The sequence below is a fragment of the Salmo salar genome, chromosome ssa03 (genome assembly GCF_905237065.1).
Source record: "Salmo salar chromosome ssa03, Ssal_v3.1, whole genome shotgun sequence".
Lineage (NCBI taxonomy): Eukaryota > Metazoa > Chordata > Actinopteri > Salmoniformes > Salmonidae > Salmo > Salmo salar.
The window spans coordinates 16583285-16607721 of NC_059444.1; the positions used below are offsets into that span (position 1 = coordinate 16583285).

The 24437-nt window shown below is 45.0% G+C and overlaps 1 protein-coding gene and 1 pseudogene across 1 annotated transcript; one reads left to right on the top strand and one right to left on the bottom strand.

The window, feature by feature from the left end:
- Positions 1-2244: 2244 nt before the first annotated feature.
- Positions 2245-4191, bottom strand: LOC106598769 (transcription factor E2F5-like; annotated as a pseudogene).
- Positions 4192-18541: 14350 nt separating this feature from the next.
- Positions 18542-23910, top strand: LOC106599198 (atypical chemokine receptor 4-like). The gene is made up of 2 exons (XM_014190317.2): positions 18542-18653; positions 20322-23910. The coding sequence occupies exon 2, from the start codon at positions 20341-20343 to the stop codon at positions 21424-21426; it is 1086 nt and encodes a 361-aa protein (XP_014045792.2). The 5' UTR covers positions 18542-18653; positions 20322-20340; the 3' UTR covers positions 21427-23910.
- The last annotated feature ends 527 nt before the right edge of the window (positions 23911-24437 follow it).

Here is a 24437-nt window from a genome sequence, read left to right on the forward strand (position 1 = left end):
GCGTGGCCATGATGGTTGCAGAGTGTCCAGATGTGAAACGGGGCTGCCCCTCTGGGACCCAGGGGATGAAGGCAGGGATATGGGGGACAAGGAAGCGGGAACGGGGGAATACAGTCCGTGGCTCCGGGGAACCACGCGGTGACACATGGAGGGAGACAGGGGGAGTGGGCCGTCTGGAGCCTTGTCTGCGGCACCTGAGGGTGGGTGCCTGGAGAATGTCATTGCCAGAGAGGGGAATTGTGAGGGTCCCTGGGGTTTGGGCAGAAGAGGCCTCTGTATGGGGCTAACCTGTCCCGGTGCAGTGCCACCTTTCTCCCCCTGGGAGGAAGCTGCACCCGGTAAACAACCTCCCCTGCCCTCTCCAGGACACTGCAGGGCCCCACCCAGTGACTGTCCAACTTGGGGCATCTGCCTTTTTTTCTTAGGGGGCTGTAGACCCAAACCAGCTTCCCAGCCACAAAGTGCCTTCCCCGGGTGTGCACCTCATAGTTCCTCTTCTGCCTCACACCTGCATTCACCAGCTGCTCTCTGGTGAATGTGTGGGCTGTCTCCAGGCAGTCCTGGAGTCTCCGGGCATACTCCGGCCCGAGAGGAGGGCTAACCAGGGGCCGACCAAATGCCATCTCCGTAGGGGTGTGGATCTCTCTCCCCAGCATGAGGAGGGCAGGCGTGCAGGAGGTGGAATCTTGGACAGCGGAGCGGCATGCCATGAGGACCATAGGCAGGTGCTTGTCCCAGTCACGCTGATGTTTGGCAGAGACGATGGCCAGCTGCTGTCCAAGCGTTTTGTTGAAGCGCTCCACAAGGCCATCACTTTGAGGATGGAGAGTAGTAGTGCGGGTCTTGTGCATACCCAGCCTCTCACACATGGTGGCGAATACATGGGACTCAAAGTTTCTGCCTTGGTCGCTGTGGATGGACTCCGCAGCTCCAAACCTGCTGAACATCCCCGCTGTCAGGGCGTCGACGATGGTCTCTGCCTCCTGGTCAGGCAGAGCATAGGCCTCGGGCCATTTTGTGAAAAAGTCCACCCAGCGGTTTCCACTGTCTGTGGTGGGGAACAGCCCAACTACATCCACTCCCACCCTTTCCATGGGAGTCCCCACTGGGAACTGTTGGAGCTGAGCCTGAGAGCGGCCTGGGGGGCCCTTTCTCGCTGTGCAGTTGTCACAGTGGCGGCAAAAGTCCTCCACATCCCTCTTGTGCTGCCCCCAGTAAAAGCCCTGACGGAGGCGGCGGAGTGTTTTAGTGACCCCAAAGTGTTCAGTCCCCACCCCCCATGAGTACTCTGGAGCACAGCCTCCCGCAGTGCTTTTGGGACCACCACCTACCACCACTCCTCTCCTGTAGCTGACTCCTTCCATGCCCGCTGTAGCACGCCATCAGCCAACCGCAGTCTCTCAAACTTTGACCACAACCCTTTGGTCACAAGTGAGAGTGCTGTCACCTCTTCCCACGGTGGCCTCACCTGTGCCTCTTCTCACTGTAGCACTGGCTGTAGGTCTGTGTCCCGTCCCTGCTGCTGCCCACATTCAGCCACGTCGACAGTCTGCAGCTCACAGCAGACAGGACCGCTCGCCCGACACACTGTGGCACAGACCCCCTCCTCTGCACACAGCTCTCTCTCATGTTCCTCTCTCCGCTCACAGTGGCGACAGCCGTCTGCAGTACAGGGCCGACGGGACATGGCGTTGGAGTGGCGTGCCCCTGCCCTGTGCACCACTGTGAAGTCATACGTCCGAAGCTCCTCCAACCAGCGTGCCACCTGCCCCTCTGGCTCTCTGAAAGACATGAGCCACTGGAGAGCAGAGTGATCAGTCCTTACAGTAAAGGGCAGGCCACCCAGCTAGTACTTGAAGTGTTTAATGGAAGCCACAACAGTTTTCCTACGGGTGACACAGTAGCGGCGCTCATGTTTGTCAAATGTTCTGCTGAAGTACGCCACGACTCTCTCCCCCCTCTGGCCCCACCTGGGCCAGCACCCCACCCATGCCCACATTGCTCACGTCTGTCCAGGATAAAGGGCAAGGTGAGGTCAGGGGGGGCGAGCACGGGGGCCTCGATCAGTGCACGTTTGAGGCTGTTGAAGACCTCCTCACACTCCACTGTCCGGCCCACCACAACAACAGGCTCCATCAGCTTGCCCTCGTCTGCTTCTGGGGGAAGTTGAGCTTTGCTTCCCCGTCTGTGCCGATGGGCTCAGATGGGGTTGGGAAAGAAAGCCAGGGGTCTGCACTACCCGGTCTATGCGGACCCCGAGCCGTTTCCCTGAGCACTGGGGGACATGGGCAATCCCGGCGCAGATGGCCTGGCTGGCCACACCCCCAGCAGACCCTGGGAACAGGTGGGGTGTTTCGTGTCGCCTGTAGCGACACAGCACGAATTAGTTAAGTCATTTCAGCCACCCATCCATGCACACTGCTTTACTAATCATTTAGAGAGTCGAGTTGCTATAAAGTGATATATTGTTTAACTATTATTCTCATGACCTACCAGGTTGTTACTGTAAAATATGATTTATTTATTCTTACATCATACCCCTTATTATCAATTAGAGTAATTGTGAAGTTTAAACAAAACATTAGGTCACATTCTCTCTCATTTAGAAAAAGAAAATTCAAGGCAGAAAATGGATCTACAGATGTAGGATCTTAATTTGGCCTATATTGTCACAGCAAAATAATCCTGCAGCACAAGGATTTGAACATTAAGACCATAATGTTGCTTGATCAGTGGTTAGGCTATCAGCTGGCCAAAAGTAGCTACATGAAAAGTGCAATACTGTTAATATAACCGTGTGTTAGTGTGGCTTTTCAGTGAATTTATGTAAATCACGAAGCTCATCTGTATTTCCTGCAACGCAAATTAAGATCTGTACCGACTCAGGCAGCTCCAATCGTGTTCCTGAGGGAGCAACCACCGCCAGGAGAGAGTCTCCAGTGAACGCATCACAGATGTCCTCGTGGGTCAATACTTATACGTGGGTGTTAGTGTTAAGGGGCGGCAGGTAGCCTAGTGGTTAGAGAGTTAGACTAGTAACCGCAAGGTTGCAAGTTCAAATCCCTGAACTGACAAGGTATAAATTTGTTCTTAACTGACTTGCCTAGATAAATAAGTAAGGAAAGAGTAGGGACTAAGACTAACGTGGAGCAAAGTAGTTATAATCATTATAAACTGGAATAACTAGAACAAAAGCGCGTAAAACTGAGCTGACGTAACTAATGTATGTAATCGTCACATTTTTTAGTAAAGGATTGGTTAAGTATTTCATCCTTGGTGATTGTTCCTCATTAGAAATAATAGTAGACCCTTCACGAACACTGGACAGAACTACAATCTCAAATTTCACTCTCTCTAATCCAACATTTTGCCCAGTTTTATAGGGCCAAATCCTGGATCAAGAAACACTCACACAACTCAAAACTTCTACACAAATCACTCACAAAACAATGCATTACTTATGCAAAACTTTGAACTACACATGTTGAGTGACTTTGGTCAGTTACACAGACACACACACACAGTACTTCACCTCCCCCACAATGCGAGCAGGCGCTATGCTGAAGGATATCTGCTGGCGATGGAGTCGTCATTCATGTGTTTGATCCTCTGCTCCAGCCAGGTCTTCTGGCTGTCCAGCTTCTTCTTCCTGCTCCTCCAGCTCACACAGCTAGGCCTTCAGCACCTCTACCTGCTCCACCACCTCCGCTGTCTGGCAGCCCAAGTTCTCCCCTCTGGGACAGGATGGAAGGGGTTTGAATGGGAGTGTGTGTGCGTAGGGCATTCGGATGTGTTGCATGGAAATGAACACCAACCAGAGTGACTTCACTGAGCCTGACGACAACAGGCTTGACTCACCTCCACTGAATGATGTTCTTGGTTTTCTTCTCGATGAGCCCCACCCCCTCCAGCATGTTGGTGATGTCATAGATCCTCTGTCTCACTGCCAATCTGTCTGCAGCCTGTCAATGGACACACAGACTAGACAATACTGACAGACACCTGAAGCGACCTTTTAATGGACTTTACTGAGAAAGCTAATCTTGAGGAAAACTGAACAGTCGCAATACAATGGGGGGAAAAAAAGAAAAACCATGTAAACACAAAGAAATGATGAAGCTGTTTTGGCCTGCAGAGGTTCCCCCTCCCCTCGGTCTCTACCCTGTCCCCCAGCCCTCTGACACACCACATCTCTGACCACAGGATGGCGCCACTGCAGAGGCACAATGAGGATCTTACACCCTCCTCCACCCCACCAGACATACACATGGGTAAGGACTACTAGGCCATTCACTCAGAGTTCACGGTCATTTGTAATAATGACTGGGATATTCTACAAGTGAATGGTGGTGGTATCTTAGCGTGTAGTAATCTAAGGAATGAAGGGACTTTTTTAGAAGAGGGTTAAGATGATCATTGTTATCGTATCTAAAATCAACGAGAGTGGTTGACAGAATTGTAACATTGTCAAGACTGCAGCATTTCTCTATGCTCATAGTTGTCAGGCTACCGTTGACTCCTTTTGTCCCTCTTCCACTCCTCTAGAATGCCACCCCGAGGCGACAGCCAGCCTAGCGACGCAGCAGTTGTTGGTCGGCACGGCAGCAGGCATCCAGTCCATGCTCGAAATGGGGATTTATGAGGAGAGCGAGGGTGAGGGAGGGAGGTGAAAGGGGAGGTGAAGTTCTGAAGCTCAATACAGGAGACCAGCTGAAGGAGGAGAGAGAATGTAAAGGAGGGATTAGGGTTTGAGGGGGAGAAGGGGAAGTTGGCTGCCTGCTGAAGCTCAATACAGGATACCAGCTGAAGGAGGAGAGAGAGGGTTCAAGGGGGGAGGGGAAGTGGGCAGCCTGCTGAAACGAACCGACACCTGAGACCAAATGAAGGAGGTGGTGGAGGGTTGGAGGATGAGGGTCGGGGTCTGGAACTGGGAGGGAGGACAACTCTTGGGTTTGGGAGGGAGCTGAGGGCTGTTCATGTAGTAAAACGGCTTTACTCCCTGTGTGGTGTTCTTACAGAGAGATGTTTTCTGTGTCTTTTAGGTGTGGCTGACCTAATAGATGAGCTGATGCCATATGATGGTAAGCATTAGAACTGAGAGTCTAAAGATAAGTAAGCATACCCTATCCCATCTGGACAAGAGGAATACCTATGTAAGAATTCTGTACATTGACTACAGCTCAGCATTTAACACCATAGTACCCTCCAAGCTCATCATTAAGCTTGAGGCCCTGGGTCTCAACCCCGACCTGTGCAGGCCGTCCCCAGGTGGTGAAGGTAGGAAACAACATCTCCACTTCGCTGATCCTCAACACTGGGGCCCCACAAGGGTGCGGGCTCAGCCTCCTCCTGTTCTCCCTTTTCACCCATGACTGCGTGGCCATGCACGCCTCCAACTCGATCATGAAGTTTGCAGACGACACAACAGTAGTAGGCTTGATCACCAACAATGACAAGACAGCCTATAGGGAGGAGGTGAGGGCACTCGGAGTGTGGTGTCAGGAACACAACCTCTCACTCAACATCAACAAAGCAAAGGAGATGATCGTGGACTCCAGAGGGAGCAGCAGAGGGAGCACCCACCTATCCACATCGACGGGACAGCAGTGGAGAAGGTGGAAAGCTTTAAGTTCCTCGGCGTACACATCACGGACAAACTGAAATGGTCCACCCACACAGACAGTGTGGTGAAGAAGGTGCAACAGCGCCTCTTCAACCTCAGGAGGCTGAAGAAATTTGGCTTGTCACCTAAAACCCTCACAAACTTTTACAGATGCACAATTGAGAGCATCCTGTCAGGCTGTATCACCGCCTGGTACGGTAACTGCACCGCCCACAACCGCAGGGCTCTCCAGAGGGTGGTGCGGTCTGCACAACGCATCACCGGGGGCAAACTACCTGCCCTCCAGGACACCTACACCACCCGATGTCACAGGAAGGCCAAAAAGATCATCAAGGAAACAATCACCCGAGCCACTGCCTGTTCACCCCGCTACCATCCAGAAGGCGAGGTCAGTACAGGTGCATCAAAGCTGGGACCGAGAGACTGAAAAACAGCTTCTATCTCAAGGCCATCAGACTGTTAAACATCACTAACATAGAGAGGCTGCTGCCTACATACAGACTTGAAATCATTGGCCACTTTAATAAATGGAATACTAGTCACTTTATTAATGCCACTTTAATAATGATGTTTACATGTCTTGTATTACTCATCCCATATCTATATACTGTATTTTATACCATCTATTGCATCTTGCCTATGCCGCTCGGTCATTGCTCATCCATATATTTATATGTACATATTCTTATTCCATCCCTTTACTTAGATTTGTGTGTATTAGGCAGTTGGGGAATTGTTAGGTTACTTGTTGATATTGCTGCACTGTCAGAAATAGAAGCACAAGCATTTCGCTACACTCAATAACATCTGCTAACCATGTGTATGTGACCAATAAAATTTGATTTGATTGGAGCTGAGAGTCTAAATATCATATGATGGTAAACATTAGAGCTGAGAGTCTAAAGATAATATGGTGGTAAACATTAGAGCTGAGACTAAAGATCATATGGTGGTAAACATTAGAGCTGAGTCTAAAGATCCTATGATGGTAAACATTAGAGCTGAGTCTAAAGATCCTATGATGGTAAACATTAGAGCCGAGAGTCTGAAGACCATATGATGATAAGCATTAGAGCTGAGAGTCTAAAGATAATGATTGTAAACATTAGAGCTGAGTTTAAAGATCCTACGATGATAAACATTAGAGCTGAGAGTCTGAAGACCATATCAAATCAAATTTATATAGCCCTTCTTACATCAGCTGATATATCAAAGTGCTGTACAGATACCCAGCCTAAAACCCCAAACAGCAAGCAATGCAGGTGTAGAAGCACAGTGGCTAGGAAAAACTCCCTAGAAAGGCCAAATCCTAGGAAGAAACCTAGAGAGGAACCAGCTATGAGGGGTGGCCAGTCCTCTTCTGGCTGTGCCGGGATGGAGATTATAACAAAACATGGCCAAGATGTTCAAATGTTCATAAATGACCAGCATGGTCAAATAATAGTAATCACAGTGAACAGGTCAGGGTTCCATAGCCGCAGGCAGAACAGTTGAAACTGGAGCAGCAGCACGGCCAGGTGGACTGGGGACAACAAGGAGTCATCATGCCAAGTAGTCCTGAGGCATGGTCCTAGGGCTCAGGTCCTCCGAGAGAGAGAAAGAAAGAAAGAAAAGAGAGAGAGAGAGAATCATTTATATGATGATAAGCATTAGAGCTGAGAGTCTAACGATCATATGATGGTAAGCATTAGAGCTGAGAGTCTGAAGACCATATGATGATAAGCATTAGAGCTGAGAGTCCAAATACCTGATGGTAAGCATTACAGCTGAGAGTCTAAATATCTGATGGTAAGCGTTAAGCTGAGAGTCTAAATATCTGATGGTAAGCGTTAAGCTGAGAGTCTAAATATCTGATGGTAAGCGTTAAGCTGAGAGTCTAAATATCTGATGGTAAGCATTAAGCTGAGAGTCTAAATATCTGACGGCAAGCGTTAAGCTGAGAGTCTAAATATCATATCAAGCTGTTCTCAATATTGTCTCTCCAAAGACTCCCAATATGAATGTTTGAAAAGTGTGAAATTTGAGTATTTTGTCTTAGTGTTCCCTCTGCTGTGGCTGTCTCCCAATGCAGGGGTGGACTACAACTTCAACCTGGATGACAATGAAGGAGTCTGTGATCTGTTTGACATCCAGATCCTCAATTATTGAGCGTCATGTTTGTGCAATCAGCGGGGTGTTTCTTTACTTTTCCCTAACTTAGCGGAGGTTCTTCTCAGTTCATAGTGCACTGCCTATTCTGAAGAGAATGGTTGCACTCCTAATCATATCTCTTTTGTGTCAACCCTGAACACGTGACATGTTCTCAACCCCTAGATATCAGCCAGCTATTATGGCATATTCTTCCCATCCATTAGTCCTCTCTAGCTATGGCTCTGCCAGCCATTTCTATCTATCCAAATGTGAATTATGAAGAATGTAGAAGCTGAATGCATCTGCCATAGGATGATGATTTGATCTGCTGTAAGACAATTATTGGTCTGAATTTTCATAGACCAAAATGGAGGGCCTTCTGTTAAAACCAGGAGTCACAATGCTCAAATGGGGGCTGTGAAGGACGTTTATCATTCATGTGAGGGAAATACATCAAGTGTACAGACCATAATATTTGATGGTCTGTTGAAGGAAAGGTAGTTTTTTTAATTTGATTTATTTCACCTTTATTTAACCAGGTAGGCTAGTTGAGAACAAGTTCTCATTTATAACTGCGACCTGGACAAGATAAAGCAAAGCAGTGTGACACAGACAACAACACAGAGTTACACATGGAGTAAACAATAAACAAGCCAATAACACAATAAACAAGTCAGACTGTAACTACCGTCGTCTGTGGAAGTAGGGGACCAAAGCGCAGCATGGTGAGTGTTCATATTCAACATTTAATAGAACGAAACACTTAAACAAAACACGAAAATGAACGACAGCCTACAGTTCTGTTAGGTCACACAAAGTACAAAACAGAAAACATTTACCCACAAACCCCAAAGGAAAAACAGGCTGCCTATGTATGACTCTCAATCAGCAACAACGATCTACAGCTGTTCCTGATTGAGAGCCATACACGGCCGAAACAAAGTAATACACCAACATAGAAAACGGAACATAGAAGGCCCACCCATGTCACACCCTGGCCTAACCAAAAATAGAGAACAAAAAACCCTCTCTATGGCCAGGGTGTTACAATGACACAGTAGAAAAAAAAGAAAGTCTATATACAGTGTGTGCAAAAGGCATGAGGAGGTAGCCAATAAATAGGCCATAGGAGCGAATAATTACAATTTAGCAGATTAACACTGGAGTGATAAATGAGCATATGATGATGTGCAAGTAGAAATACTGGTGTGCAAAAGAGCAGAAAAGTAAATAAAATAAAAACAGTATGGGGATGAGGTAGGTAGATTGGGTGGGCAATTTACAGATGGACTATGTACAGCTGCAGCGATCGGTTAGCAGCTCAGATAGCTGATGTTTAAAGTTGGTGAGGGAAATAAAAGTCTCCAACTTCAGCGATTTTTGCAATTCGTTCCAGTCACTGGCAGCAGAGAACTGGAAGGAAAGGCAGTCAAATGAGGTGTTGGCTTTGGGGATGATCAGTGAGATATACCAGCTGGATGTGTGCTACGGGTGGGTGTTGTTATCGTGACCAGTGAACTGAGATAAGGCGGAGTTAGCTAAGTGCCTGACTGGAAGTCCCTATGTTGTGCAGTGCATCCTATGGGGTTGTTGTTGGCTAACCAGCCTTCCATTGCACTTCTTTTGGTGCATCTTTGCATTGTCTTTTTGGATGACTGAAGTGTTTTCCACAACTGAATCAAATTGCATTGATGCCAGTGTTTTCTATTTCATTAGATACATTTGCTATTTAACACTACAAATAGTCATATGTGATAATAGTGTTCAGTATGGATACGTACACAGTTAGTGGTGTTTCCGGTCATGGAGATGCTTGTTGATACAGTGTGACTGTATCTAGACCAGGATGCCTGTAGTTACGTCTGGTAGCATTGATGCTCACTGACGCAATGTCTTCATCCACCATGCAATGTGAAATGTCTTTCTAAACTCTATTATTACTCAGTTTCTTATTGAACTTGAGGCCCAACTTAGTATGGATTTTACTGTTTTTGTTTTGCTACGTAAAAAATGTGACACTGCCAATATTTTTGTATTTTGTTATTTCCCTTATTTACAGTGCCTTCAGAAAGTATTCATACCCCTTGACTTATTCCACATTTTGTTGTTACAGCATGAATTCAAAATTTTCAAAATTTTTCCCCCACCCATCTACACACAATACCCCTTAATTACAAAGAGAAAACATGTTTTTAGAAATGTTTGCAAATGTGTCATCTTGCTAAGCAACCCCCAGTGTATATTGGCCTTGTGTTTTAGGTTATTGTCCTGCTGAAAGGTGAATTTGTCTTCCAGTGTCTGTTTTCTTCTAGGATTTTGCCCATGCTTATAGCTTTATTCCATTTATTTTTATCCTAAAAACTCCCTTGCCGATGACAAGCATACCCATAACATGATGCAGCTGTAGCGCCCTGGCCATAGAGAGGGGTTTTTGTTCTTTATTTTGGTTAGGCCAGGGTGTTACATTGGGTGGGCGTTCTATGTTCCTTTTTCTATGTTTTTGTATTTCTTTGTTTTGGGCCGTGTGTGGCTCCCAATCAGGCACAGCTGAAGCTCGTTGTTGCTGATTGGGAGTCACACATAAGGAGCATGTTTTTCCTTTGGGTTTTGTGGGTAATTGTTTCTGTTAGTGTTTGCACCTGACAGGACTGTTTTGGCTGTCAGTTTTCTTGTTTTTTTGTAAGTGTAAGTGTAAGTGTAAGACCAAGTGTTCACGTTGGTCTATTAAATTCCGCTGCACCTTGGTCTCTCTCTTCAGACAGCCCTTACAGAATTACCCACCAAACAAGGACCAAGCAGCGGAGGAGGGAGCAGCGCCAGGAGGAGCAAGGATCCTGGACCAGGGAGAGAAAGGACTGGACATGGGAGGACATCCTGGACGGCAAGGGATCCTACACTTGGGAAGAGATCCTGGTCGGAAGGGATCGCCTCCCATGGGAACAGGTAGAGGCACTCAGAAGAGTGGAGGCAGCAGGAGAAAAGGACCAACGGCAACGGTATGAGGGAACACGGCTGGGAAGGAAGCCTGAGAGGCAGCCCCCAATTTTTTTTGGGGGGGGGGGCACACGGGGACTGTGGCAGAGTCAGGTTGGAGACTTGAGCCAGCTCCCCGTGCTTACAGGAGGCAACGTAGTACTGGTCAGGCACCGTGGTATGCAGTAAAGCGCACGGTGTCCCCAGTACGCGTGGAGAGCCCGGTGCGTTACATCCCAGCTCCTAACATCTGCTGGGGGAGATTGGGCATCGAGCCAGGACGGGTTGTGCAGGCCGTGCACTCTAGACCTCCAGTGCGTCTTCAGGACCCGGTCTATCCTGTGCCTGCGCCCAGAACCAGGCCTCTTGCATGTCTCCCCATCCTGGTCAATCCTTTGCCTGCGCCCAGAACCAGGCCTCCTGCATGTCTCCCCATCCTGGTCAGTCCTGTGCCTGCTCCACGGACCAGGCCTCCAGTGGGTCTCCCCATCCTGGTCAGTCCTGTGCCTCCTCCTAGGACCAGGCCACCAGTGGGTCTCCCCATCCTGGTCCGTCCTGTGCCACCTCCCAGGACTAGGCCTCCAGTGGGTCTCGCCAGTCAGGAGCCGCCAGAGCCGCCCGCCAGTCAGGAGTCGCCAGAGCCGCCCGCCAGTCAGGAGTCGCCGGAGCCGCCCGCCAGTCAGGAGCCGCCGGAGCCGCCCGCCAGTCAGGAGCCGCCGGAGCCGCCCGCCAGTCAGGAGCCGCCGGAGCCGCCCGCCAGTCAGGAGCCGCCGGAGCCGCCCGCCAGTCAGGAGCCGCCGGAGCGGCCCGCCAGTCAGGAGCCGCCGGAGCGGCCCGTCTGCCCGGATCAGCCGGAGCGGCCCGTCTGCCCGGATAAGCCGGAGCGGCCCGTCTGCCCGGATCAGCCGGAGCGGCCCGTCTGCCCGGATCAGCCGGAGCGGCCCGTCTGCCGGGCGCAGCCGGAGCGGCCCGCCAGCCGGGCGCAACAGAGGTCGCCCGCCAGCCGGGCGAAGTCACGGTCGCCCACCAGACCTTCGGCGCAGCCAGGTGTGCCACCTAAGGGGGCGACGGCAAGGGTGGGGCAGAGGCCACGTCCCGCACCTGAGCCGCCGCCGTAAGAAGGCCCACCCAGACCCACCCCTTCAGTGTCAGGTTTTGCAGCCGGAGTCCGCACCTTGGGGGGGTACTGTAACGCCCTGGCCATAGAGCGGGGTTTTTGTTCTTTATTTTGGTTAGGCCAGGGTGTTACATTGGGTGGGCGTTCTATGTTCCTTTTTCTATGTTTTTGTATTTCTTTGTTTTGGGCCGTGTGTGGCTCCCAATCAGGCACAGCTGAAGCTCGTTGTTGCTGATTGGGAGTCACACATAAGGAGCATGTTTTTCCTTTGGGTTTTGTGGGTAATTATTTCTGTTAGTGTTTGCACCTGACAGGACTGTTTTGGCTGTCAGTTTTCTTGTTTTTTTGTAAAGTGTTCACGTTGGTCTATTAAATTCTTATGATGAACACTAACTCTGCTGCACCTTGGTCTCTCTCTTCAGACAGCCCTTACAGCAGCCACCACCATGCTTGAATATATGAAGAGTGGTACTTGTAGATATGATGCGTTGGATTTGCCCCAAACATAACGCTTTGTATTCACGACAACCAGTTAATTTCTTTGCCATGTTTTCTTGCAGAATTACTTAAATGTCAGGAATTGTGAAAAACGGAGTTTAAATGTATTTGGCTAAGGTGTATGTAAACTTCCGACTTCAACTGTATGTACCATGAAGCACAGGGGTGGCAGCATCATGTTGTGGGGGGGCTTTGCTGCAGGAGGGACTGGTGCACTTCACGAAATAGATGGCATCATGAAGAAAGAAAGTGATGTGGATATATTGAAGCAACATCTCAAGACATCAGTCAGGACGTTAAAGCTTTGTCGCAAATGGGTCTTCCAAATGGACAATGACCCCAAGCATACTTCCAAAGTTGTGGCAAAATGGCATAAGGACAACAAAGTCAAGGCACTGAATTTGAAGGTAGGCCTTGAAATACATCCACAGGTACACCTTCAATTGACTCAAATGATGTAAATTAGTAAAATAATTATATTATTGATCGATTGTCTATGACTTTTCAAATCACCCAGTATTGCTATCTGCTATCTACTGGCCAAATCTCCGTTTCTCTCTCTCTACCTTCATCCTCTGTCTCTCTCTCTCCCCCCTCATCCTCTGTCTCTCTCATTCCCCCTTCTCTCTGTCAACCTCTCTCCCCCTTACTCTCTTATTCCCCCCCTCTCTCTCTCTCTCTCTCTCTCTCTCTCTCTCTCTCTGTAACTTCTCTGTCAACCTCTCTCCCCTTACTCTCTTACCTACCCCATCTCTTACCCCTCTCTCTCTCTCTCTCTCCTTCTCTGTCAACCTCTCTCCCCTTACTTTTATCTTCTCTCCCTTACTCTCTTATCCCTCTCTCTCTCTCTCTACTGTCAACCTCTCTCCCCCTTACTCTCTTATTCCCCCCCTCTCAAATTCAAATTCAAGCTGCTTTATTGGCATGAAAAACATTGTGTCAATATTGCCAAAGCAACAATGTTGTAACGCCCTGGCCATAGAGGGTTTTTTCCTCTATTTTTGGTTAGGCCAGGGTGTGACATGGGTGGGCGTTCTATGTTCATTTTCTATGTTGGTGGTTTAATTTGTTTCGGCCGTGTATGGCTCTCAATCAGGAACAGCTGTAGATCGTTGTTGCTGATTGAGAGTCATACATAGGCAGCCTGTTTTTCCTTTGGGGTTTGTGGGTGAATGTTTTTTGTTGAGAGTTTGTTCCTGACAGAACTGTTGCTGGTTGTTCTTTTGGTTTCTTTTTTGTATAGTGTTCATTCGGTCAACAAACCGTTCAAGATGAACACATCCTCCGCTGTACCTTGGTCTCATTTCAACAACAGCCGTTACAAATGTATTCAATATACATTGTAATACAATTATGAGCAATAACAAACAATAATATCAAATGGCAGTAAATAATAATACAAAATTAAATATAAAAATAATAAAGTAGTAGTAAAATAATAGTAAAATAGTAGAATGTAATAAATATAAAAATCTAAATATGGAAAATTAATCTATAACTAACTTATAACTAAATAACGGTCGTCTTCACCATTACATCAGTACTACAACTACTATCGTCATTACTACTACTACTACTACTACTACCATCACCATCACTAAAATGCTATCATTACCATTACCACCCATACCACTACTATTTGGAATGATAAACAACAATAATAATAGTAATAACACTAATGGTAATAATAAGTAAGTTACTGCTTACTATGCAGATGTTATTATTCAGTGTCCCTCAGGCTGTGGCAGGCAAATACATATTTGGCTGCAAGATGAGCCATTGCTCCTTCGCCCATGAGTATTTTTAGTTTTTCTTCTGGGTTTAATAAGTTAAAGTTTGGAATAAATGTAGTCATTTCTGTGAATAATGAATCTCTTTGTGAGGAATATTTATCACAGTAAAGGAGAAAGTGCATCTCTGTCTCTACTTCCCCTGTCGTGCAGTGACCACATACACGCTCCTCTTTGGGTAGCCATGTCTTTTTATGTCTGCCGGTTTCTATTGCCAATCGTGGTCACTCAGCCTGTACTTGGTAAGGATCTGTCTCTGCTTCGTATCTCTGACAGAGATGAGATAATCAGCCAATTCATATTCTCTGTTTAGGGTCAGATAGCAATTTAGTCGGCTTTGGGATTTTGTTTCGTTTTTCCAATGTTGTAAATATGAGTCCTTTGATTGGTTCATGATTTAGTTTATTTGAATTCTTTCTTTTGAAGCAGTGCTGGTGTCAGCTTGGTTGGTGAGGTCCAACACCAGCTGACTGAGAGGGCTAGTTTCTGGGCTCAGCTCTTGGGTTTGAAGTGCTTTAAATTGCAGACTTGAATTTGGACTTGAATTTAGATGTAGCCAACATTTTAATGATCTTTTCTGTATTTTCATTATTACTGGAAAGCGGCCCAATTCTGCCCTACATGCATTAGTTGGTGTATTTCTCTGGACTTGTAGGATTTTCCGACAGAATTCTGCATGTAGGGCTTTTCCCACATTTTAAAGTCCAGTTTATTGAGTGGCCCCCAAACCTCACTTCCGTAAAGAGCTATTGGTAGGATTACACTATCAAATATTTTGGTCCAAATTCTAATTGGGATGTTGATTTTGAATAATTTCACTTTTATTGCATACAATGCTCTGCAGGCTTTTTTTTGTGCATTCACTGCCATATTAAGGTTTCCCGATGCAGATATGGTCAGACCAAGGTAGGTGTAATTTTTAGTGTGTTCAGTGATGGTGTTGTTCAGGGTGAATTTATATTTGTATTTCTGACATCTGTTTTTTGGGGGGAAAATCGTGATTTTTGTTTTTTTGGAAATTTACTGCCAGGGCCCAATTATGGCAATATTGCTCTAGAATATTAATGTTCTGTTGAAGACCTCCTTTGGTTGGTGATAGAAGTACCAAGTCATCAGCATATAGCAGGTATTTCACCTCTGTGTCAAATAGTGTGAGTCCTGGGGCTGGAGAATGGTCCAACATGTCTGCTAATTCATTGATATAAATGTTGAAAAGGTTTGGACTCAAACTGCAGCCTTGTCTCATAGCTCAATATTGTGAAAATAATTCTGTTCTTTGGTTTTTGATTTGTATTGCACATTTGTTTTCTGTGTACATACATTTTATTAAGTCATACACCTTACCACCAAGCCCACTTTGGAGAATTTTGTAGAATAGCCCTTCGTGCCAAATAGAATCAAATGCTTTTTTAAAGTCAATAAAGCAAGCAAAGATTTTGCCCTCTTTTTTTGGTGGAGGTGTTTATTAATTAGTGTGTGTGTAAGGTGTATATATGGTCAGTAGTGCAATGGTTAGGGAGAAAGCCAATTTGACATTTACTTATTACATTTTTTTCTTGAAGAAAGGTTTGAATTCTTGAATTCAAAATGCTACAGAAAACCTTTCCCAAGTTACTGTTTATGCAAATTCCCCTGCAATTATTGGGGTCTGATTTGTCTCCACTTTTGTGGATAGGGGAGATGAGGCCCTGGTTACAGCATTTTGCAACTCAGGTGTGCTGTTTTTCAGCATTTCATTTCTGATGTTGTCTAGACCACAAGCCTTCTTTGATTTAATAGATTTGAGCTTTTCATTTAGTTCTTGTTGTGTTATTGGGTAATCTAATGGATTTTGGTTGTTTTTAATGACTGATTCAAGGATGTTCAATTTTTCTTTAATTTCTAATTGGTTCTGTTGTAAGTCTCTTTGTGGGATGTTTTTGTATGGATTATCAAAATAAGTTTTCCAAAATCTACATCTTGTATGGCTAATTCTTGTGGCTTTGTTGTGCTTAAATTGTTCCACATGTCCCAGAACTGATTTTGATCAATTGCGTTTTCAATTTCATCAAGTGTCTTGTTGGTATAATTCAATTTGTTGTGTTTCAGTGTTTGTTTATACTGTTTCAGAGTTTCAAAGTATTCATATCGTAGCTCTGGGTTGTTTTGCTGCTTATGTTTTTCGTTTGACATTTGTCTTAGGTTTTTTCAAATTGTTTTACATTATCAAACCATTTATCAGAAACATTTAGTTTTTGGTTTCTGATGTTGCATTTCTTTGGTTTTCTCAAATTTGCTTTCGATGCTGCTTTTTGGCATATGCAGTTGATGTTTTGAGTAGCCGAATTGACACCATCTTTATTGTTTTGGTATTGTGAGTTATTGAAAAACTGTATAGAGTTCATCATTTCATTTGAGTTCAACGTTTCAATGAATCTCTCTGCACTGTTTGGAGCCCAGTTGTACGATTGGTTTATGTTGTAGAGTTTATTGGGCTGTTTTTTTGAATGAGTATTGCTGGTTAATTTCTTCAGAAACACGTTGATCTGACTGTGATCTGACAATGGTGTCTGTGGTCTGACAGTGAATGCACTAATGGAGGAGGGGTCAATGTCAGTGATGGCATAATTGACTACACTTGTCCCAAGAGCTGAGCAGTAAGTAAACTGACCTAAAGAGTCCCCTCTGATTGTGCCATTAAGCATGTACAGGCCTAAGGCTCGACAGAGATGCACTAACTCCTTCCCATTTTTGTTCAGTATTTGGTCAGGACTGTTTCTATTATTTATAATAGGGCTACTGTACAAGGAGGGGTGTCCAAATATGTGGTGGTTACCTCCCACATCAGTGTAGTCAGGCTCAGAACCTGTTCTTGCATTGAAATCTCCACAAAGAAACACTTTACCTTCTGCCTGAAATGTAATGATTTCTGTGTGGAGATTGTTGAAAAACTGATCATCATAATATGGTGAATCTGAAGGAGGAGCATAAGCTGCACATGTGTATACATCATTGTCACAATAGATTGTACCTTTGTTAAGTTTTAGCCAAATGTGACTGGTACCTTTTTACATTTCATTCAGTGCTAAGTCCTGCTTATGCCAAATGATGATTCCACCTGAGTCTCGGCTCAATTTAAAATTTTTATGTTTGATTGATGGTAGTTAACTTTCTCTATAGCCTGAGGGACACTGAGTATCTATGTCTCCACGACACCATGTTTCCAGTAGGATTATGATGTCCTGTCCCTTGATGTTTTTGATCAATTCTGGATTTGTTGTTTTATAACCAAAATGTGAAGAGTATAGGCCCTGGATATTCCAAGAGCTGATAGCTAATGATCTCATTTATAATAAGTGATATTCACTGGTTTGAGTAAAGTACATTGAAAAAATAAATAATAATACACATACATACATACATACATACATACATACATACATACATACATACATACATACATACATACATACATACATACATACATACATACATACATACATACATACATTACTATAATACCGGTGCCAATAAAATTAAGAATAGTTGTAAACAAATGAATAACAATGGAATAAGATTGCACAAAAAATAAGTACAATGCAATCTCTCTGTGTGTGTGTGTGTGTGTGTGCGTGTGTGTGTGTGTGTGCGTGTGTGTGTGAGAGAATTAAAGGGTCTGTCTAGCTCAGTAGTCTGCATATTAGTTGCAGTAGTTGGCGCACCTCTCCTATGTCTGATTGTTCTAGGTGTCTTTTGCCAGAGGTTACCTCAGCATATGTAGGCTGATGATCTGAATGCCCCTTTACTCTCTTATTCCCCCTCTCTCTCTCTCGCTCTCTCTCTCTCTCTCTCTCTCTCTCTCTCTCTCTCTCTCTCTCTCTCTCTCTCTCTCTCGCTTTCTCTCTCAAACTCTCTCTCTCTCTCTCTCGCTCTCTCTCGCTTTCTCTCTCAAACTCTCTCTCTCTCTCTCTCTCGCTCTCTCTCTCTCTCTCTCTCTCTCTCTCTCTCTCTCTCTCTCTCTCTCTCTCTCTCTCTCTCTCTCTCTCTCTGTCAACCTCTCACCCCCTTACTCTCTTATCCCCTCTCTCTTTCTCTCTCTCTCCCACTCTGTCAACCTCTCTCCCCCTTACTTTCTTATTCCCCTCTCTCTCTGTCTCTCTCTGTCAACCTCTCTCCCCCCTTACTTTCTTATTCCCCTCTCTCTCTCTCTCTCTCTCTCTCTCTCTCTCTCTCTCTCTCTCTCTCTCTGTCAACCTCTCTCCCCCCTTACTTTCTTATTCCTCTCTCTCTCTCTCTCTCTCTCTCTCTCTCTCTCTCTCTCTCTCTCTCTGTCAACCTCTCTCCCCCTTACTCTCTTATTCCCCTCTCTCTCTCTCTCTCTCTCTCTCTCTCTCTCTCTCTCTCTCTCTCTCTCTCTCTCTCTCTCTCTGTATCAAAAACACCCTCCTTGTTATGTGCTATGAGTCTGAGTTCCCAAAAGGAGGATCCGGAGCAGCAGTAGGTAAACATTAGCTTACTGCACGAGAGGAGACAAGCAAAGGAGGTAAGGCTTATTTATTTTTGAAGGATTGGCTGATTTGTGGAAAAAGTATTCCTGGCAGTGACATTGTGAAGCTGGTTAGTGGTTAATATGTTCCTTAGCAAGCCAAAGCATCTGTCTACAGATGAATATATGGTTGAATGTGGTGAGAGAGGTACATTTTGCGATACAGTATAAAGAAATAAAGACAGCTTGTCCAGGGCATAATATGTTGTTTCCAAATGCAAAGGTTAAATCCAGGTGAATGTGTAGGCTTTCTTTTTTTTCTTATTTTTTTTCTCTCAGGGGGCTTTCTTTCTTTCTTTTTAGTGTCTGTCATTATTGGTCTAGCACCGGTGAGAACGTTTGGGATGGGCATTACACTCACATACCCTACTGAATGAAACCGATATTACAGGTTTCCTATGACATTACATTTCTGTTTCTATGTATTTGAACTCCCCCTATAGTGTGTTGTATGTGCATTTGAATATCCATGAGACACAGGTGTTGAACCCCACCTTTCTGCCTGTATGAGTAACTAGGTAGATTACATTCACATGATTTACTCCCCCCAATGTTATCACCAACCTTATGAGGTCAAAGACTCAACAGAAAGAGATGGGATGGATTGCACTAATGGAATTCAAATAGCATCTCCATCTGGACCTGTGGAATGTGTGTGCGTGCGTGCGTGCGTACTGGCTCAGAGACCACATACAGATCATGTTTTTGATCGAGGGGAGGAAAAAGCAGGGTGATAGGAAAGTGCCTGTGGCTCAACACTCTTTCTGTCTCTGGTCTTCATATACTCACTCTCTGCTTGTTGTAATTCTTGTTATTTTATGCCTTCAATTTTATTTTAATGTGTCTGTTTTGCTGTGAAGTCCATTTACATTTAAATGCACTTTCAATAAAAGGTGCAATTAAAAAAAAGTGCACTATTTAGTCTAGTTAACTAAAAGTGTTGCCTCTTATTTGACCAGGTATTGTCGCAGCAAAATAATCCTTCAGCAATAAAGATTTTAACGCTTAGTCCATATTGTTGCTTGATCTGTGGTTCGGCTATTAGCTGGTCACAATTAGGCTACATTCAGTGGTTGACTTGGGTAGGAGCTCACCAGAGCTGATCCCGGCACCTCAAATGTTCTACTGCTTGAGGTCCTGTTCCTCTTATAGAATATTAGATCAAAAGTAGGTCAGTCCAAGTCAAGCACTGGCTACATGAAAGGTGCAATACTGTTAATACAACCAATTTGTAAGTCGCTCTGGATAAGAGCGTCTGCTAAATGACTTAAATGTAAATGTAATGTAAATGTGTGTTAGTGCAGGCTTTTGGGAATTTCTTTAAATCGTGAAGCTCATCGACATTTCCTTGAGTGCAGGAAAATTTTCAGCAGCAAAAAATGATCAAAATAAGATCCTACACCTGTGGGAAAAGCATTTCAGTAATCAGAAAGGATCTAGCACGATATCACTAATAGATTCATTCTCGGCTAGGTAGCTCAAAACCACATTTTGATTCGACACCAACCCTTGGGTGTGACACCAACTGTTGTCCCCACATGTGGTTAACAATGACCCGGGGACATTGAGGTTTTTACATTCCTTCTATTTTCCTTTCGTTTGAATTTGCTGCACAGACTATTGACTCTCAGTACACCATCCTAATCCTCCTGCTCTGTCCTACAGATACAGATATCCCTCCACCATGGATCTGGTCGAGGACTACGATTACTATGACAACCTAACCCTGAACTACAGCTATGAGGACTACCACACTGTGTGTGAGAAGGCTGACGTGCGCTCCTTCGCTGGACTCTTCCTCCCTGTGGTGTACTCAGTCTGTGTGGCGGTTGGGCTAGCCGGGAACTCCCTGGTGCTATCCGTCTACGCCTACCATAAACGTCTGAGGAGAACCATGATGGACGCCTTCCTAGTCCACCTGGCCGTAGCCGACCTCCTCCTCCTCCTAACCCTGCCCTTCTGGGCTGCGGACGCGGCGCGGGGCTGGGAGCTGGGCCTGCCTCTCTGTAAGCTGGTCTCTGCCTGCTACACCATCAACTTCACCTGCTGCATGCTGCTGCTTGCCTGTGTTAGCATGGACCGCTACCTAGCATCTATTAGAGCTGAGGGAAGGAACCATGGAAGGCTAGGCAGGGTCTTCACCCGGGCTCACTGTGGGAAGGTCTGCCTGGGGGTGTGGGCTGTTGCTTTGCTCCTGGGTCTTCCAGACCTGCTGTTCTCCACGGTGAGCGAGACCTCCAGGAGAAGGGTCTGTTTGGCTGTCTACCCGTCCAGTCTGGCCCAGGAGGTCAAGGCCTGCCTAGAGATGGTGGAGGTGCTGTTGGGGTTCCTGGTGCCACTCCTGGTGATGGCGTGGTGTTACTTCAACGTTGGGCGTGTGTTGGGGCGACTCCCAGTGGAGAGTAGGGGGAGGAGGCTGAGTGCTATCCGGGTGTTACTGGTCGTGGTGGGGGTGTTCGTGGTCACCCAGCTGCCCTACAACACTGTGAAGATGTACCGGGCGATGGACTCTGCCTACACGCTGGTGACCCACTGCGGTGTGAGTAAGGCCCTGGACCGGGCAGCGCAGGTCACTGAGAGCCTGGCTCTGACCCACTGCTGTCTCAACCCACTACTTTACGCCTTCCTAGGGTCCTCCTTTAGAAAACATGTACTGAAAGCAGCCAAGGCGTTTGGAGAAAGGACGAGGAGAAGGGAGGAGCAAGCTGTGGAGATGTCCTTCAACAACTCTCAAGCCGCCTCACAGGAGACTAGTGCCTTCTCCATATGAGAGAGAGACAGAGAGAGGGAGAGAGAGAGGGGGGGCCAGAAAGTGTCTCACCTTTTTATCACATAAGATTTGATCACTTGTATAGCAATTATTTTCAGTATTGTTAAATATCTGCTGCTATGGAACTATTGAGTCAAATCAGGGGAAGCTAGCCTGGTCCCAATCTGCAATGACCCCAGGGAAAGTGAGGTGTTTACATTCCTGCCTTTTTACCGCAGAACAGCAAGATACCAGATGTAACAGTGAAGTTAATTTCCGTGCTTGTCAGTGGGGCTGCCCTTGTCAGTGGGGCCAGAGTACATTGTAATCTTATGATATAAGACAATTGACATTAGAAGTTGGATGGCACTGCTCTTTTTGTGAAACATTTCAAATGAAGCATCTCAGATATTTTACAATGAGTCTCTGCTCAAGAGAGGTTACTTGTGCCAATAGCAATCCCCTGGGATGGGTGGGGCCACTGATTTCAATCTTATTTACTCATTCCTCTAAATTCCAGCAAAGACTTACCAAAACAGCACAATCGTCTCCACTCTGAAAACAGCTGAATATTCTGAAGTGTGTGTGTGTGTGTGTGTGTGTGTGTGTGTGTGTGTGTGTGTGTGTGTGTGTGTGTGTGTGTGTGTGTGTGTGTGTGTGTGTGTGTGTGTGTGTGTGTGTGTGTGTGTGTGTGTGTGTGTGTGTGTGTGTGGTAAAGTAAAGAAGGGATGCCAAGGCAGGCCCTGTGGGCATCCTTGATGTGGGAAGAGCTGTGTTTTTTGGCTAGAATTCCTACTTACATCTGAAACCCACATTTATCCATTATTCCTTCATCAGGAAACAACAACTACAGCCATCCAAACAGACAATCACAGTAACCCCTGGTAACCTTTCCAAACAGGGTGCGGTTAAGAACTATTTTCAGAACTAGAGTACTCTATTTGTGTGTATTTGCTAAAATACTATTCCAGGGATCAGAGGCATCTCTAAAGAACAATATCAATCCCACACGCAGTCTCAATGTTAAGGATGACACCGCCACCATAATACCATCATACAAAGACACAGGGATATTGTTTGTAATATTCAGTTCGTACCATACCGTGTTTCATTTGCCTTGGGAGTGTAGTCGGGAAAATAATGGTAATATTCTTTCCTCTGCTAAAGACCAGTTAGCCTTTCAAAACTGAGACATCTGCTCTGTCTGTTTGTCACATGAGTGTTTGTGATTGGTCAAAGCTCTTAGCCAAAACACTCTGATTTCTGTGGACAAAATGTTGACTAACTACTCAACTCTTTCCGCCCTAAAGAATTCAAGTTACCACCTCAGATATTCACCCCTTGCGTGTGAGCAGGAAGATTTAAATCAGAAAATCAGAAAGTACGCAGTTATCAAAGTGTTGATGTTTTGGTTGCAATCTGGTAGCTTGGCTTGACGTGCAAACCCATCAAGTCCGGGACGTAGAGAGGCTGGTATTAGCAAGACTAGCAATCTGGCGCCATCTGATCTTGTTGTTGAAATTCCCTGTTTTCACATGTGGACACCTTTGATCTGTCGACAAAGAAACACCATTCTTACTCAGAAACTGCATAGTAAGCAAGGCCAGATGAATGATGTCATGTATTTACTAGTGACTAGTCTATGGACCAGATACTGTTATTTCTTTCCTCAAAATGTGTACTTGTGAGGTTAAAGATTAAAGATGGTGTATATTATTAGCATCAGTCAAATTTTTATTACGGTAATATTTCTGTTATTGACAGGTAATGAAATATCCAACATAATTGTTTCACTGCATATAAACTAATTTCAACAGTACATGACTAGTAGCCTACAGTGACTGAATGTGTTTAATATATAAAACTTTGGTCCAACAAAATGTGCAAATAAACAATAAAACAAAAACACAAAATTCTTATTTGATTAGGACAATAATTATTGTGAGGCAGATCACATCAGCACCATCATAACTCAGTTGAATAAGAATTTATTTTAATTTAAGTGAAATCATTATGTATATATGCATATTTATTCAAATATAACTATACAATGCCTTCAGAAAGTATTCACAACCCTTTACTTTTCCACATTTTGTTATATTACAGCCTGAATTTAAAATTGATTAAATTTAGATTTTGTGTCACTGATCTACGCACAATACCTCATAACGTGAAAGTAGAATTTTGTTAGAACTTTTTTAAATGTATAAAAAATGTAAAGCTAAAATATCTTGAGTTTATAATTATTTAACCCCTTTATGGCAAGCCTAAATGTGTTCAGGAGTAAAAATGTGCTTAACAAATCGCATAATAAGTTGCATGGACTCATTCTGTTTTTCAGCTTTTGAATAACTACCCCTTCTCTGTACCCCACACATAGTCAACCTTGCAAAGATGGGCACGGATTAGTAGATATGTAAAGATTAAAAAAGCAGACCAAGAATATCCCTTTGAGTATGGTGAAGTTATTAATTACACGTTGGATAGTGTATCAACACACCCAGTCACTACAAAGATACAGGTGTCCTTCTTAACTCAGTTGCTGGAAAGGAAGGAAACTGCTCTGGGATTTCAGCATGAGGGCAATGGTGATTTTAAAACAGTTACAGAGTTTAGTGGTAGTGACATGAGAAAACTGAGGATGGATCAACAACATTGTAGTTACTCCACAATACTAACCTAATTGACAGAGTGAAAAGAAGGAAGCCTGTACAGAATAAAAATATTCCAAAACATGCATCCTGTTTGCAACAAGGCACTTAATCCTAGTAAAAATGTCCTGTCTTAGGTCAGTTAGGATCACCACTTTATTTTTAGAATGTTAAATGTCAGAATAATAGTAGAGAGAATGATTTATTTCAGCTTTTATTTCTTTCATCACATTCCCAGTGGGTCAGAAGTTGACATATACTGAATTAGTATTTGGTAGCATTGCTTTAAATTGTTTAACTTGGGTCAAACATTTTGGGTAGCCTTCCTCAAGCTTCCCTCAATAAGTTGGGTGGTTTTTGGCCCATTCCTCCTGACAGAGC